Genomic DNA, 17932 nt, shown 5'->3' with positions numbered 1-17932 from the left:
TGGCTTGGAAAGTTTTGAGCATTACTTTAGTAGCATATGAGATGAGTGCAATTGTGTGGTAGTTTGAACATTCTTTGGCATTGCCTTTATTTGAGATTGGAATGAATACTGACCTTTTCCAGTCCTGTGACCACTGCTGAGTTTTCCAAATTTGCTGGCATATTGAGTGCAGCACTTTCACAGCATCATTTTTTAGGATTTGAAAATAGCTCAACTGGAATTCCATCACCTCCACTAGCTTTGTTCTTAGTAATGCTTCATAAGGCCCACTTGACTTCGCATTCCAGAATGTCTGGCTCTAAGTGAGTGATCATACCATCGTGATCATCTGGGTCATGAAGACTTTTTTTTGTATAGTTCTGTGTATTCTTGCCACCTCTTCTTAATATATTCTGCTTTTGTTAGATCCATACCATTTCTGTCCTTTATTGTGCCCATCTTTGTATGAAATGTTCCCTTGGTATCTCTAATTTTCTTGAAGAGATCTCTGGTCTTTCCCATTCTATTTTCCTCTATTTCTTTGCACTGATCACTGAGGAATATTTCTTCTTGCTATTCTTTGGAACTCTGCATTCAGATGGGTATATCTTTTCTTTTCTCCTTTGCCTTTCACTTCTCTTCTTGTCACAGCTATTTGTAAGGCCTCCTCAGACAACCATTTTGCTTTTTTGCATTTCCTTTTCTTGGGGATGGTCTTGATCCCTGCCTCCTGTACAATGTCATGAACCTCCGTCCATGGTTCTTCAGGCACTCTATCAGATCTAATCCCTTGAATCTATTTCTCTCTTACACTGTACAATCATATGGGATTTGATTTAGGTCATACCTGAATGGTCTAATGGTTTTCCCTACTTGCTTCAATTTGTCTGAATTTGGCAATAAGCCTCTTTCACCAGATCCCAAATAGCCAGTTAAACACTCAAAGTATTGAAAAGCATATATCTTTCTAATAAGCTATTTATTGAGTATTTGTTAAATTACAGGCACCCTGCTAAGCCTTGTACATAGATTACATGGTGTAGATTACATCCTGTTTCGTCTTTGCAACTCACCAGGTAACATGTGAATTTTACCTGAATTTTACATTGGATAGTAGTTATGTGAAATACCATGTCGTATATATGTCTACTAGGAAGAGCTAAACAGACAAGTAACTCAAGGTTCCCTCAGCCCTTAGCCATTTTTGTAGATTTTACCCTACAAAGTCAAAACGGCAAAGTGCAGAATCTTTAGATTGCTATAATTTAAAAGATTTATTAAAAGATTTAAAAGATTGCTATAATTTAAAAATTGGAAGTAAAGTTATGACCAACCTAGACAGCATATTAAAAAGCAGGGACATTACTTTGTCAACAAAAGTCTATCTGGTCAAAGCTATAATTTTCCCAGTAGTCAAATATGGATGTGAGAGTTGACTACAAAGAAAGTCGAGCGCCTAAGAATTGATGCTTTTGAACTGTGGTGTTGGAGAAGACTCTTGAGAGCTCCTTGGACAGCAAGGAGATCCAACCAGTCAATCCTAAAGGAAATCAGTCCTGAATATTCATTGGAAGGACTGATGCTGAAGCTGAAACTCCAGTACTTTGGCCACCTGATGCGAGGAACTGACTCATTTGAAAAGACCCTGATGCTGGGAAAGATTGAAGGCAGGAGGAGAAGGGGACTACAGAGGATGAGATGGTTGGATGTCTTTAGCGACTCAGTGGACATGAGTTTGAGTAAACTCTAGGAGGTGGTGATGGACAGGGAGGCCTGGCGTGCTGCAGTCCATGGGGTCTCAAAGAGTTGGACACGACTGAGCGACTGAACTGAATGACTGAAAAGATGTCCATTCAAATATAGCTTCGTTATCATTTTACAGAGAGTATACTTGCTGCTAAGAAGAAAGCCTCGACTTTTAAACCGGACGTGCAGGATCTAGTCTCTGTCCTTAAACTCAACCAGCACCCAGCTCCGGTGCTCCGGACTGTGGAGAAGTCTGAATCGGGTCTTAGGATGCCTCGGAGCCCACGCGGTCGAGGAAAGAGGCGGGCACTAGGACCCAGAGGGAGAGTGGCAGATGTCCGCCCATTCCAGCTTTCCGGGTTTGGCGAGCTGGCAGCGGCTCTGGTCACGTGAACCTGCGGTCACGTGACAGGGTCGGTGGCCCACACGTAGGGGAATGCAGATCTGGTTGGCGTAGGGGGTAAAGGGGGAGGTGGGGCAAGATGGCGGCACACCTGTCCTACGGGCGAGTGAACCTCAATGTGCTGCGCGAGGCTGTGCGTCGCGAGCTGCGCGAGTTCCTGGACAAGTGCGCGGGAAGCAAGGTGAGCGACAGTGCGCGGCGACACCGCCGTCCGGCCTGGCCTCATCCGGTCCCTAACTGCCTGGGCTCCAAGTGTACTAGGTCCCCTAGGGCTTCCAGGGAGGAGACCTGGCGGAAACGATAAGTCGGGGAGAGGGGCCCATTGGTGGGGCTTCCATCGCTAAGTACGCGTGGCATCGCTGTTGTTTCGTGGCTGCAGAATAAGCCACCGTGTTGTCGCAGCCCTTCGTGAACCAGCTTGTGACAGGTGCCCCTCAGGTCCAGAGAGGCGGATCCGGTGCACCCCCTGCCCAGTTCCCACCCGAGATATTGGAACTGGGGAGGCGGCCCCGCCCAGGAACGTAGCTGCACCGCTGTCCATTCATTACAAAGATCATACAGTGTCGTTATAGATCATATCCTCTAAAGAATGAACATAAACTACCAACACCTTGCAATCTGTTGCTCACTTGAATTGTGAGAAGTTGTAACTATCTGAGATTTTTAACGTCAGCTTACTTAAATAGGTTTTTTGTTTTTTGTTTTTGTTTTTTTTTGCTTGTTAGATGTGTATTAGCACCCAACTCACAGTGGAATCAGAAACCGTAGATCAGGAACTTCACAGGACTTCTTTTAAGTGGTATTACCTCCCTCCTCTCTCCTTAGGATTTATCAGTCTTCCTAAGTAACTGGCAATATAACTCTGAAGAGAAGAGGAAAATTGGGGAAATTCAGCAGTCAGTATTAGAAAAAATAGGACCCCAAGAAATGGAGTGAGTGCTAGCAGCTATGGAGAGAAAACAAAGGCAGGCTAAGTCCTAGGCGCCCAGTTCCAGCTCATTAAATAACTCTGAAATCTGAATGAGATCATGGATTGTATCAGTGTCCATACCCTGGTTGTAATATCTATTGTACTATGTTTTGCGAAATGTTTTCATTGGGGGAAACTGGACAAAGCATATTGGGTCTCCCTGTATTGTTTCTTTCAACTGAGTATTTGTAATTCTACAGATGTCTCAATATAACTTTCAATTTAAAAAAGAAAGAAAAAGAACTGACACTGGACTTGAGCAGTAGAAATGCTCAGAGGGTCCCGGAGCAATGCTCCGTGAGGTCGTTCTGTCCCAGGCTGGAGACCTGACTTCATGCTGTTTATATTCAAGGTCCTAATATGGCCTTGAACCTTTTTAAAAAATTAATTAATCTATCTATTTTTATTTTTGTTTGCGTTGGGTCTTCGTTGTTGCCTGTGAGCTTTCTCTAGTTGCAGAGTTTGGGGCTACTCTCTAGTTTCGGCGTGCGGGCTTCTTCCTGCTGTGGCTTGTCTTGTGGAGCACGGGCTCTCGGTGCACAGGCTTCATTAGTCGCAGCATGCAGGCTCAGTAGTTGTGGCTTGCTGGCTCTAAGGCATGTGAGCTTCAGTAGTTTTCAGCATGGGGGCTCATTAGTTGTGGTTCAAGGGCCCTTGAGCGTGCAGACTTCAGTAGTTGCAGTACTTGAGCTCAATGGTTGTGTCGCATGAGCTTAGCTGTTCTGAGGCATATAGAATCTTCCCAGACCAGAGATCAAAGCCATGTCCTGTGCATGGCAGGTGGACTTCCATCCGCTGTGCCGCCAGGGAGTCCTGGGCATGTTACTTAAGCTTTCTGAGCCTTTAAAATTTTTCTCTTGTCAAAATAAACTTTGTAATACCTATATGAGAGGTTTTAGTTTTTATAATTGAATTGTATGCCACTTATAAAATAGTAAGTTGAACTGTTGCATTTGGCAGTTTCCATATGGTTCAGTCTAATAATAATACCGTGACACAGATACACAGCAAACTACAGTTCCTTGTTTCCTTTAATTGTTCAGTCACTCAGTCATGTCCGACTCTTTGCAACCCCATGGACTTTAGCACTCCAGGCTTCCCTGTCCTTCACCATCTCCTGGAGCTTGCTCAAACTCATGTCCATTGAGTCAGTGTTGCCATTCAACTATCTCATCCTCTGTCGTTGCCTTTTCCTCCTGCCTTCAGTCTTTCCCAGCATCAGGGTCTTTTCAGCTATTCACATCAGATGGCCAAAGTCTTGGAGCTTCAGCTTCAGCATCAGTCCTTCCAATGAATTTTCAGGGTTTATTTCCTTTAGGGCTGACTGGTTTGATCTCCTTGCAATCCAAGGGACTCTCAAGAGTCTTCTTCAGCACCACAGTTCAAAAGCCTCAGTTCTTCAGTGTTCAGCCTTCTTTATAGTCCAACTCTTGCATCTATACATGACTACTGGAAAAACCATAGCTTTGACTAGACTGAGCTTTGTTGACAAAGTAGTGTCTCTGCTTTTTAATATGCTCTCTAGGTTGGTCATAGCTTTTCTTCCAAGGAGCAAGCATCTTTTAATTTCTTGACTGCAGTGATTTATTAGCCCAAGAAAATAAAATCTGTCACTGTGTTCACTGTTTCCCCATGTATCAGCCATGAAGTGGTGGAACTAGATGCCATGATCTTTGTCTTTTGAATGTTGAGTTTTAAGCTGGCTTTTTCACTCTCTTTCACCTTCATCAAGAGGCTCTTTAGCTCCTCTTTACTTTCTGCCATAAGGGTGGTGTCATCTGCATATTTGAGGTTATTGACATTTCTCCCGGCAATCTTGATTCCACTTTGTGCTTCATCCAGCCCGGTGTTTCACATGGTGTACTATGCATATAAGTTAAATAAGCAGGGTGACAATATACAACCTTGACGTACTCCTTCCCAATTTTGAACGAGTCTGTTGTTCCATGTCTGGTTCTAACTGTTGCTTCTTGACGTGCACACAGCTTTCTCAGGACGCAGGTCAGCTGGTTTGGTATTCCCATCTCTTGAAGAATTTGCCAGTTTGTTATGATCCACACAAAGGCTTTAGCATAGCCAGTAAAGCAGAAGTAGACGTTTTTCTGGAATTCTCTTGCTTTTTTAATGATCCAGTGGAAGTTGACAATTTGATCTCTGGTTCCTCTGCCTTTTCTAAATCCAGCTTGAATGTCTGGAAGTTCTTGGTTCATGTATTGTTGAAGCCTCTCTTGGAGAATTTTGAGCATCACTTTGCTAGCATGTCAAATGAGTGCAACTGTGCAGTAGTTTTAACATTCTTTGGCATTGCCTTTCTTTGGGATTGGAATGAAAACTGACCTTTCCCAGTCCTGTGGCCACTGCTGAGTTTTCCGTATTTGCTGGCATATTGAGTGCAGCACTTTAACAGCATCCTCTTTTAGGATTTGAAATAACTCAGCTGGGATTCCATCACCTCCACTAGCTTTGTTCCTAGTGATGCTTCCTAAGGCCCACTTGGCTTCAAAGGACAGTGATTAAATCTTAATTTTCCTTTGACCGCCAGTGACATTAATTGCCCTGATGCTGTTTTTTGTTTGGTTGTTTGTTTTGTTTTAAGATCCACACAATATAAATGTGACCAGAGCTAGTTACAGTCTTTGTTTATTCAGACTTTGAGGGCAGTAGTTCTACTATGTATGACTGCCATTTTCTGTTGATATTGTTGAAATTCTTGATATTAACTGTAATGTTCATTTCTTTCCTCTTGTAGGCAATAGTTTGGGATGAGTATCTCACTGGACCCTTTGGCCTGATTGCACAGTATTCACTGTTGAAGGTAAGTGAACTGTTTGGGTTTTGTTCAGGAATTAATAACTCTGTACTTCAGCAATAATAGTAAGATTTTGCATTTCCTCCTGAGTAAACAGCTTGCAGGGCTGTTTGGTCTTTATAAACACAGATGCTAATGTATGGCTAACATTTTGTATTCAGTGATCCTTTGGTTAATGATTCTGTATTGATCCTAATTGCTCTTGTTGTTGTTTAGTCTCTAAGTCGTGTCTGACTTTTCTGTGACCCTTTAGACTGTAGCCCACCAGGCTCCTCTGTCCATGGGATCCCTGGCCAGAATATTGGAATGGGTTGCCATCTCCTTCTTCAGGGGATCTTCCTGACCCAGGGATCAAACCTGCATCTCCTGCATCGGGAGGCAGATTCTTTACCGCTGAGCCACCACAGAAGTCTAGCATTATATGACTGTTACCTGGTATCTTTGATACTTTATCGCGTTAGAGTCATTTACACTCAAAGACTGTCACAGTGACTTCATCCTGAAACCTTACTGTTAATATAACTGGCTTTGGGAAATCTAAATTTTGAGAACAAAGCATTGATATGCGTTGACTGGGAGTGTTTCTGATGTCCGAGTGTGACCATGATACTTAAAGTTGAGTGATTTTGTTAACCTTTTGTGTATGTGTTTTCTTAGGAACATGAAGTGGAAAAAATGTTTACACTTAAAGGAAGTCGTTTGCCAGCAGCCGATGTCAAGAATATAATATTTTTTGTCAGACCCAGGCTAGAATTGATGGATATCATTGCTGAAAACGTGCTCAGGTATCTCAGAACTTATGTTTGCGCCAGTAGGAGTTAATCCTTCTAATGATTTTAATGTCCTAAGCTTTTCATTGTCAACCCCTTCTCTTGCCAGTGCCTTGGCTGGTGGTCTTTGGCTTCTTGTTAGTTTGTTTTTAATATTTATTTATCTGGTCATGCTATGTCTTAGTTGCAGCACTCAGGACCTTCGATCTTCGTTGTGGCATGTGGGGTCTTCAGTTGCAGCATGCAAACTCTTTTTTTTTTTTTTTTAATATTTATTTATTGGCTGTGCTTGGTCTTTGTTGCTGCACATGGGCTTTTTTTCGTTTCAGAGAGTGAGTTCTACTCTCTAGTTGTGATGTGCGGGGTTCTCTTTGCAGTGGCTGCTCTTGTAGTGGAGCACGGACTCAAGGGCATGTGGGCCTCAGGTGTTGCCACTCATGGGCTCCAGAGTGCAGGCTTTGTAGCTGTGGTACACGGCCTTAGTCGTTCATGGCACGTGGGATCTTCCCAGACCAGGAATTGAACCAGTGTTTCCTGCATTGCCGGGCAGTTCCTTAACCACTGGCCCATCAGGGAAACCCACGCGAACCCTTCTTTGGGATCTAGATTCCTGATCAGGGATTGAACCCAAGCCCCCTGCATTGGGAGAGCAGAGTCTTAGACCCTGGACCACCAAAGACGTCCCAGAAAGTGGTCTTTTAGAAAAACTAGGACAGACGTGGAAAAATACAAGAATGGAAATAGGAAACTTGTGACATTGTTCAAACAGTCTGAGAGGGCAGTCATCATAAAACTGCATTCTTTTAGGACAGCTAAAAGTTTGGATATGTATCAGAAAGGACCCTGGTTTTAAAAATGAACAACAACAACAAAAAAGCCTACCTCTAATGGTTATACTGATTACAAGGTGCTTGAATTTTATAAGCAAAGTAAGAGCTGATAAAAATTTAATATAGCATCCAGTCTAGAGAGGAAGTTCTCCCAGCTCCATCTGCACTCTGTGATATAATCGATTGATGTAGCTCCTAAAATCTTAAAAGCCATATGGGCTATTTTGAGAAGTCCACTGTCAAGGAGAGGAGAAAGAAGAGTCAATAGTGAGCTTTCATTTTAAAAGGAGTCTCTGTGGCTACATTGGTTTGGTTAAAGAACCATTTGTTTTGAATAAGACATAGATACCCCATTTCAGTAAACCCCAGAGCTTTAATGCCCCTGAAAATAGTTAAAGAGAGAGCTGGAAAATACACATATTGGCTGTGAATCAATGCTTGGTTTCCTGTCAGGGGAAAAAAAAAAAAAGAGCCAGAAAGTGACTGTAACTGTTTGGGTCTGAAAGTCAATGTCGTATGTTTATCTCACCTGCATTTATTTAGTGCTTTCTGCATGCACGGCAGTGGGGATAGAGTAAGTGAAATAGTCCAAGACTCTAGGGAGCTCATAAGCTAACAAATGTTCCTTCTTTTGCAGTGAAGACAGACGTGGCCCAGCAAGAGATTTCCACATTTTGTTCGTGCCACGACGTAGCTTATTGTGCGAACAACGGTTGAAGGATCTGGGTGTTTTGGGATCCTTTATTCATAGGGAAGAGTACAGCCTAGATCTCATTCCTTTTGATGGGGATCTCCTATCCATGGAATCGGAGGGTGCATTCAAAGTAAGTTTGGCATTTTCTGTTTTAATATCAGGCTGTGATTTTTGCCAAATTTATGAGCTTGATGGTCATTTTCATCTCAGATGTATAGCAGAATGATTCAGTATTTTTGCAGATTATATTCTATTATGGGTTATTATATTAGGTAGAGTTTCATGTGCTGTACAGTATATCCTTGTAGCTTTTTTTTTTTTTTTGAACTAGTTGGTATCTGTTAGTCCCATACCCCTAACTTGTCCCTCCCCTCTTCCATGCCCTGCTAGTTTCTTATCTTGCCTTTTTTTTTGGATGGGGGGCGGTGAAGTAGGAAAGAATAGCTTTATTGCTTTGCCAGGCAAAGGGGGCCACAGTGGCCTACTCCCCTCAAAACTGTGTATCCCCTCCTGGAGGGAGTAGTGAGGAGTTTTATAGCAATGGTCCAAAGAGGGCATGATCAACTTGTGGACACTCTTCTGATTGGTCAGTGGTGAGGTAAGTGGGAGTCAGTATCATCAGCCTTCTGATTCCAATGGGTCTGGAGTCTGCATGCTTAATGAGCAGCATACAGTTAAGTTCTGCCACCTGGTGGGGGTGTCAGTATCTGGTGTCTGGACTTACTGAGGCTCAGGTTCTTTGTGTCTCAGCACAGAAGGAATTCAGTGAGAGGCAAAGGGATAGGCAAGAAGTAGATTTATTAATAAAGGACACTTGTAAGAGATGCAAGCCGGCAGGCGAGGGAGCTCTGCCACTACTAGTTGGTTTTCTATGTCTGTAAGTCTGTTTCTGTTTTGTGTATACATTCATGGTATTATCTTTTTAGATTCCACATATGAGTGACATCACATAGTGTTTGTCTTTCTCTGTCTTATTTCGCTAAGCATAATATTCTCTAGGTCCATACATGTTGCTACAAATGGCACTATTTCATTCTTTTTTAATGGATGAGTAATATTCCATCGTACCCTTGCTAAGTTGCTTCAGTTATATCCAACTCTGTGTGACCCTTTGGACTGTAGCTCTCCAGGCTCCTTTGTCCATGGCATTCTCCAGACAAGAATACTGGAGTGGGTTGCCATGCCCTCCTCCAGGGGATCTTCCCAACCCAGGGATTGAACCCAGGTCGCCTGCATTGGCAGGCGGGTTCTTTACCACTAGTGCCACCTGGGAAGCCCAATGTTCCATTGTGTGTGTGTGTTTGTGTATGTGTGTTTGTATATATATATCTCCACACACCCCCTATCTTCATAATCCATTCATCTGTTAATGAGCACTTGGGTCGCTTCCATGTCTGTTGTAATTAGTACTCTTATGAATGTTGGGGTACATACAGTATCTTTTCAAATTAACGTTTTTGTTTTTTCCAGATATATATCTGGGAGTGGGATTGCTATTTCATATGGCAATTTTAGTTTTTTAAGGAACCTTCATACTGTTTTCCATAGTGGCTGCACCAATTTATATTCCCACCAGGAACGTAGGAGGGTTCCCTTCTCCCTTTTCTCCATACCCCCTCCAGCATTTATTGTTTGTGGACTTTTTAATGATGGCCATTCTCACTGGTGTAAGGTGGTACCTCATTGTAGTTTTGATTTGCATTTTTCTAGTAATTAGTGACATTGAGCATCTTTTCATGTACCTACGTGGCCATCTGTATGTCTTCTTTGTAGAAATGTCCATTTATACCTTATGATTATTTTTTTTACTGGGTTGTTTATTTTTTTTGTTATTAAGTTGTATGAGCTGTTTGTATATTTTGGAAATTAAGCCCTTGTCCATCGCTTTGTTTGAAAATAATTTCCCCCAGTTCATATGTTGTCTTCATTTTGTTTATAGTTTCTCTTGCTTTGCAAAAGCTTATAAATTTGATTAGGTCCAATTTGTTTATCTTTGCTTTTATTTCTATTGCCTTGGGAAACTGACCTAAGAAAACATTGGTATGATTTATGTTAGAATGTTTTGCCTACATTCTCTTCTAGGAGTTTTATGGTATTATGTGTTATATTTAAGTAAACATGGCACTTAAGAAAATTTTTTTATTGGTTGATTTATACTTTTGGCTGCAGTGGGTCCTTGTTGCTGTGTTAGGGGGCTAGTTGCAGCAAGCAGGGGCTACTTTCTAGTTGTCTCTTGACTTAGTTTATGGTAGTTTTTGCTATGTGTACTTTCTTTCTTTTTAAGTATATTCTGTACTCAGATGAGTGCACGAATCAGGAGTATAAAGTTTGATGGATTTTCACAAAGTGAACACACCTGGGACTCTGCTTGAAAAAAAAACAAAAATGCTACCAGGATTCCAGAATGCCTCCTTTTCCACTTCTAGTTACTCCCCACCCTATGTGTGTTTTCTTAATGTAATCATGCTTATCTGTGTTTCTTTCTTTGAATTTTGCGTATGTGACAGTGATCTTGCTAGTCTGGAGACTAGAACTTGTGAGAAGCACTGGTGTTGTGCCCAAAATTATTTGAAACTTTTCTTCTGTATTATGTTGTCACTGTGATCACTGTCTTCAAAGAGTTAACCTGAGGAAGAAACTCAGTGGCACCCCTGATGAATTTTATAACCAAGAGAGTTTCTTGGCTCTTTTTTTTAAAGTCATGTTCCCCATTGTTTTGCTTCCACCACACCTCTTCCAGTGGTGGTACAGATTTCTCCACCTACCCTCTGCCTCACCGCCAACCTAATGTTTTACATGAAACATACAGGAAAGTTGAAAGAATGGTACAGTGAACACCTGTAGACTCATCACCTAGATTCTGGAATTAACATTTTGCTATATTAACTTAAAATCATGTACCTATAATGGTGTACCCTGGTGTAATTAATTCACATCTGTGCAATTAATGTGACTCGGCAGCAGGTGAGGGAAACTTGCCCTGGCATGATAAAACCTGCCCAGAGGAGAGATTTCCTGTTTATCTAACCGCTGGTTTGCAAGAAAGGACAGAATTCTTTTCTGCCAAGAATTTCAAGCCCTTGGCTGTATATGTTCACTGAAGATTCTGTTTTAGAAATCAAGGATTTTGCCTGAATAATAAAGCTAACAATTCTACCTAATATTAAATTTAAGTTCAATTTCTAATAGAGGTGAGGTAATTATACTTATTTATTGATTTTTAAACAGTGAGCATCATTAGGTTTTTGGTTTCTTTTTTTTTTTTTTTTGGCATCAGGAGACACACGTGGACCTTCCTGTGCTTTGGGGACATGATTTTGGTCGTATTGAACATTATACTGTATAGAATGTGGGAATTAGAGTTCAGTTCAGTTCAGTTGAATGCTCAGTCACAGGGCTTAAGCTGTTTTGGCCTTCACTTGTACATGTAGGAATGAATACATAGAAAATCTGCCTACCTCCTTTTAAAAAATTGCAAGATACTCTACTGTGTAGGCATGTGGGACTTTGGGTCAAAAAAAATGTATGTTTAAATGTTAGTGGGTGTTAGCATTTGTCCCCTCCAAAAATGTCCTCATGACTGAAATACCAGCTGAAATTCCACAAGCACAGAATAGTGGGATATTAGGACAAATAATCACCCACCGCCAGTCATATGAGAACAAAAAATTCAAGATAAACATCTATCCTCAATTTTTAAATCTTTTAAGAGATAGAATTATAAAAGGAATATCTTTATAGTAATGCAGCTTTCTAAATTTAAAAAATTAATACTGCTTTGAGAGATGTTCTCTAATTTTATTTTTCTTAATTTTTGTCTTGGCTCTGCTCTGATAGGGAGTTTTAAGTAATTTTTCCATAAAGTATATCTCTGGACATTCTTTTTTTTTTTTTTCATTTATTTTTATTAGTTGGAGGCTAATTACTTTACAGTATTGTAGTGGTTTTTGCCATACATTGACATGAATCAGCCATGGATTTACATGTGTTCCCCATCCCGATCCCCCTTCCACCTCCCTCCCCATCCCATTCCTCTGGGTCTTCCCAGTGCACCAGCCCCGAGCACTTGTCTCATGCATCCAGCCTGGACTGGCGGTCTGTTTCACACTTGATAATATACATATTTTGATGCTGTTCTCTCAGATCATCCCACCCTCGCCTTCTCTCATAGAGTCCAAAAGTCTGTTCTATACATCTGTGTCTCTTTTTCTATCTTGCATATAGGGTTATCGTTACCATCTTTCTAAATTCCATATATATGCGTTAGTATACTGTATTGGTGTCTATCTTTCTGGCTTACTTCACTCTGTATAATGGGCTAGTACAGCCACTGTGGAAAACAGTGTAGACACTCTTGATTTGGCTGTGCTGTATGCAGTGAAATGTTAGCATTGCCAGGCTTGGAAGAGCCACCAGGCATTACTTTCAGTGAAGACCAAGCATCCTCACAGGCTCCTTCCAGGCACAGCCCCCCTTCCTCCCTGGGGCAGAACAGATGAATTCCACCCTCTCGTTCTGAATCCCTCCAGCGTCCCCTCCCTCCTGGCTTTGGAGGCTACAGACATGTCAGGAGTGTCAGTGAGGGGTGTCTGGTCCAGTGTTCCAGCCTGACTAATGAGTGGATGATGATTATGAAAAGGAAAAATCCAAATGATTTCTAATTGTTATATAATAAAATAATAGAAAAATAAAATAATAAAATTATTTGTTAATAATAAAAGCTACATATTAATATAACTAGAAAAACTAATAATTTATTTATATTTTAATATTATATTAATGTTAAATATTATTAATATTATAAACAATGACAAAAGCTCACATAAGCACTCATATGTTTCAGGTCCTGGGATGAAATGTTTTACATGTGTCTTCCTCATTTAATCCATATGCTATGTTGAATATACTCCTTCTGCAGACAATCACGCATAGAGAGATTATCTAATTGCCCCAAGCACCAACTGGGAAGTGACACAGCTGAGGTTAGGAACAAGACAGCCAGAGTCAGGAACCTGTGCTCCTACCAGTGTCAAAACTGCTGGAATCTCTCCTGTCACTTCCTAGCTGGGTTTTTTTTTTTAACTTTTTATTTTGTATTGGAATATAGCCAATTAACAATGTGTTTTTTCATTTTTATTATAATTTTCATAATTTACTGACTTTTTAGATTTTCTTGAGTTGTCACTTTTGTATATTATGTTTCTTTTTATTTCTATGTTTTATTTTCAATTGGAGAATAATTGCTTTACAATGTTGTGTTGGTTTCTGCCATACAACGTGAATCATCCTAAGTATATGTATGTCCCCTCCCTCTTGAACCTCCCTCCCACCTCCCTCCCCCAGCTGGTTTGGTGTGTATTTTTGTGTCCCTTTTTCTATGCCAAAAAAGTACATGTTTGCCTACTTTACAAAATATACCCTGTATACTTCATAAGTTAAAATATATTTTCTGAAAATGGGATCACTCTAAAGATTGTTCAGCTACCCCTTTTTCATTTCTCAAGATGTTATGGCCTTCCCTTGCTGTCAGTGTGTATGAAAATCTGTGTGATGTTTGTAAAGACTACCACGTATTCTGTTTCAGGTCACCTGGGATTCTGGGGTTCAGAGAATATGTGCACTTGTGGGTATCACCATGTGACCTCCCACAGTGTCCTCCTAGCCTCTACACTCACCACTGTGAATGAGAGGGCCTGGCTCCCTCCGAAGTCTTTCTTGGTAGTAGTGGTCTCGTCAGTAAGTCATGTCCGACTCTTTGTTACCCCGTGGACTGTAGCCCGCCAGGCTCCTCTGTCTGTGGGATTCTCCAGGCAAGAATATTGGAGTGGATTGCCATTTCCTCCTCCAGGGGATCTTCCTGATCCTACTTGACAGGCAGATTGTTTACCGCTGAGCCATATGGGAAGCCCGTAAAATCTTTTCTAATCAGTAGCTTATTCAAGAGCTGGTAGACTAGGAGGAGTTCCTTCCAGAAGGCTCTGCCCTGGGAGAATTGCTTCCATAGGTGTCTCCTGATGGCAGAGCTCTTGGGCTCCTGGCCTGGGCTGCCAAACAGTAACGTTGTAAACTGGACCCCAGTCTGCAGCTTCCTGGCAAAGTGGGGAAGTGGAAACCATCTTACCCAGTGGCTGCCAAGTCCCAACACCAGACAGAGACAGGCATCACAGAGTACCCAGGTGACCGTGACAGTAACCGGCCCTTTCTCTCCACAGGAGTGCTATCTGGAAAGTGATCAGACCAGCCTGTACCATGCAGCCAAGGGGCTGATGACCCTGCAAGCTCTGTACGGGACTATCCCCCAGATCTTTGGGAAAGGAGAGTGTGCCCGGGTGAGAAACGGGAGATGCTTCTGGTGGTGGAACAAGGGCCCCTTGGTCCCTGGGAGTGGGAGGAGTGGGGATCTGTTTTGATTTGAAAATTCACATACTTGCTGAAATTTCTTTATAGCTCCCAAATCGGCACAGTGTTTTGCAGATACGCTCAGGGAGGCAGTAATTTGTATCATCCAGTAATTGAAGTTGTGCATGTTCTCAGCTGAGATCACAGCAAGCAACTCTGTGCCTTCAGCTCATACCATAAACAAGTGTGATCTTTGCCGCTATAGTACCGTGCAGTATACACTCATGGCCACTTTTGTGTGTGTGTGCATTTTTGTGCTTTTTTTTTTTGGTTGGTGATTTCACTGTTAAAATGACCCCCAGGGGTGGTGTGGAAGTGCTATCCAGTTTTCAGAATGTAGGAAGGCTATGATGGGCCTTTAGGAAGAAAACTCATGTTAGATGAGTTTCATTTAGGTGTAAATGATAGTGTTGGAGAATCAACAGCATATATTTAATGTCTTTAAATAGAACACACATAAAACAAGGTTATATATTGATCAGATGATGAAACTGTTGTAACCAGAGACTCAAGGAGCCCTCACCCTAATGGCCCTGCAGAGTCGTGGTTCAGTATTTACTGATTCAGCATTCACAGTGACTTTATAGAATAGAACTTCTGTGAATAATAGAAATAGACTGTGATTTTATGCCTCGTTGAGAAATAGCTGGTAAAAGTGTAAGTGTTGGAATGGGCGTCCAACATGGAGTGCACTTCTGTCACTGTTTATTTCTTGTCCATCTCACTCTTCCACCATTTGTCTCCAGTTTTTACTTTTTTGATACTTTCCATTTTTAGCTGATTTTTGGGGGGTTTTTTTGTTTTTGTTTTTTTCGCTGTGCCATGTGGCACATGGGTTATTAGTTTCCTGACCAGGGATCAAACCTGGGCCCCTTGCAGTAGAAGCGCAGTCTTAACTACTGGATCACTAGGGAAGTTGTAGCCAATTTTTTTTTTTTAAGTCCTAGCCAGATTTTTAAATCTGCTTATGCCCGGGAGAGTCCCACCTGATCCCATGTTTTGTTTCCAGCAAGTGGCCAATATGATGATCAGGATGAAGAGAGAGTTTACAGGAAGCCAGAATTCAATATTCCCCGTGTTTGATAACCTCTTGTTGCTTGATCGGAATGTGGATTTGTTATCGCCTCTCGCCACTCAGCTTACGTACGAAGGACTCATTGATGAAATTTATGGCATTCAGAACAGTGAGTAAAGTAACCCTGACTTTTACCAATAGGTAATCTGATAGGAATATCCAAAAGACCAGTTAAATTTTTTTTTCAAAGAAAAACCCATATTCCAAGCAGTATTTATTATAGTGGATCAGAGAAGAAAAAATATGCCAAAATAGTAATTCAGAAGAATTAATGTTTTTTTTTTTCAGAAGACGCTTCCTTTCTAAATAACTCAGAGAGTATTAGAAAAAATTAAAATGCTGACTTTAGACCTACAGACACTAGGATTCAGTGACACCTGAGTAGACTGTCCTTGTTGTTCACACATAGGCTGGCGAGTGTTTACTGCACAGGACTATGTGTGACCCTGTGAGCAGAGGCCCAGGGCTAAATGCAGGCGGCCCTGCAGTTGGAGAAAATAGATTCCAAGCTGGGCAGTCATTCAGGAAAGCTTGTGGACGAGGTGGCTTTGGTACTGGGTTTGGAAAGATGGGTAGAATTTAGGGGGGCATTGCTGGTGAGGGCAGGCAGCGTAATACCTGTGGGGAACCGTGGGGCAAATGGCTTGGTGAGGCAGAGGGCACAGCGGGGTACATTCTGGGAGAAAGGTGATAACAGGAGGTTGGACACACTTGATAATAGACTTGAAGGCCTGCTAGAGTTAGGCTTAACAGACAGTTGGGGTCAGAGGTCACAAGTATGTTTTATTTGGTTTTGACTGCATGACTTGTGTCTGTTTCTGTCACTCTTTAAAATTGGAGAAGACTCTACTAATGATCTTGATGTGTTCCATGTCTTTGAAAACCTATGAGGCTCTGGCAGCCCCATGACCACATTCTTATGTGGCAGCTGGTGCCCAGTGAAGATCCCTTCTTTAGACAGGCCCTTCTCTCCAGATTACCACAGACTCCACCACTCCTGTCTCATCCAGGCCTCCTTCCCTCATTTACATCAGCCCCAGTCTCTATCGGCATCCTGAATTATATCATAGGGAGCCAAGGAATAGCCTTGGAGGAAAGCATGAAGACAGAAAACCAGCTGGTGGTGGCCAGGATTCAGGACAAGGATGGGGAGTCAATTCCTGTTGGGTACAGGATTTCCTTTGGGTTTTTTGTTTTTTAATTTTTTTATTTGGTTGCACCAAATAAAAGGCATGTGGTATCTTAGTTCAGGAAGCAGGAATTGAACCTGCGCTCTCTGAAGTGGAAGCATGGAGTCTTAACCATTGGACTGCCGGGGAAGTCCCAGGGTTTTCTTTTGGAATAAAAAAAGTTCTGGAACTAGATAGCAGCTGTGGTTGTAGAAAGTTATGTATATAATAAATGCTTTTGTAAAATGGTTAAAATGGTAAGTTTTATTTTAGGTATATTCTACCATAAGAATGCATGGATAAACAGATGGATAGATGGATGGCCAAGGGAGTAGATGAAGACACAGCCATAAAGAGGGGTTTCCACAAAGCAAAGTCTTTAATGTTAAGGCTGTTAAAAGTCTTATTTTTAAATTATTTGTTCCAAACTTTGGCTTTTTTTTTTTTGGCTGTGTTGAGTCTTTTTTGTGGTGCAGGGGCTCAGTAGTTGCAGTACACGCGGTTAGTTGCCCTGCAACACGTGGGATCCCAGTTCCCCGACCAGGGATCAAACCCAAGATCCCTGCATTGGAATGCAGATTCCTAACCCCTGGACCACCCAGGGAAGTCACCAAAAGGTGGCATCTTGACTACTTCTAAAACTCCACTTCATGGACAGAGGAGGTCTATGCTAGATAGTAGGTAGGAATCAAAGAAACGAGGGAGCCCCTGCTGTTGGTTGCAGAGAGCAAAACACCTAAGATACCTTTAGAAGGAGCTCGGGTTTAGGGCAGCGAGGTGGCCTGGCAGGTAGGGTAAGCTATGTAAGATAGGTGAGAGGTAGGAAGGGATTCTGCAGGAAGAGAAGGAATATGTGTAAATTGTTTCTTGGCAGCAAGGTTTTCTTTTTCATAATATAAGTCAAACATTGATTAAGGGAAAAATGATAAAATAAAGAAGGCAAACCTATATCTCCCATGATCCCTGAAATCCTGCCCCCAAACTTTGGGACAACCAATGTTAACATTTTGGTGTATTTCCTCATAGTCATTTTTTCTATGCAGAGTTTGTTTTTAGTTACCAAAAAGTAGAATCAGCTTGTACAAATT

General features: G+C 41.7%; 1 protein-coding gene across 1 annotated transcript in view; it reads left to right on the top strand.

Moving 5' to 3' along the window:
- The first annotated feature begins 2155 nt into the window (after nt 1-2155).
- VPS33A (VPS33A core subunit of CORVET and HOPS complexes) overlaps nt 2156-17932 on the top strand; it is a 29300-nt gene continuing 13523 nt past the window's right edge. Inside the window, exons 1-6 of the mRNA XM_065903717.1 lie at nt 2156-2309; nt 5848-5913; nt 6565-6692; nt 8145-8331; nt 14414-14530; nt 15610-15784. Coding sequence (XP_065759789.1) covers nt 2208-2309; nt 5848-5913; nt 6565-6692; nt 8145-8331; nt 14414-14530; nt 15610-15784 — 775 coding nt within the window. The 5' untranslated portion in view covers nt 2156-2207. The remainder of the gene's footprint in view (nt 2310-5847; nt 5914-6564; nt 6693-8144; nt 8332-14413; nt 14531-15609; nt 15785-17932) is intronic.

Source organism: Muntiacus reevesi, chromosome 13, assembly GCF_963930625.1.
Source record: "Muntiacus reevesi chromosome 13, mMunRee1.1, whole genome shotgun sequence".
In the NCBI taxonomy this organism is placed as follows: Eukaryota; Metazoa; Chordata; class Mammalia; order Artiodactyla; family Cervidae; genus Muntiacus; species Muntiacus reevesi.
Note: the sequence above shows the minus strand (reverse complement) of the source record. Positions and strands in the feature narration are given on the sequence as shown.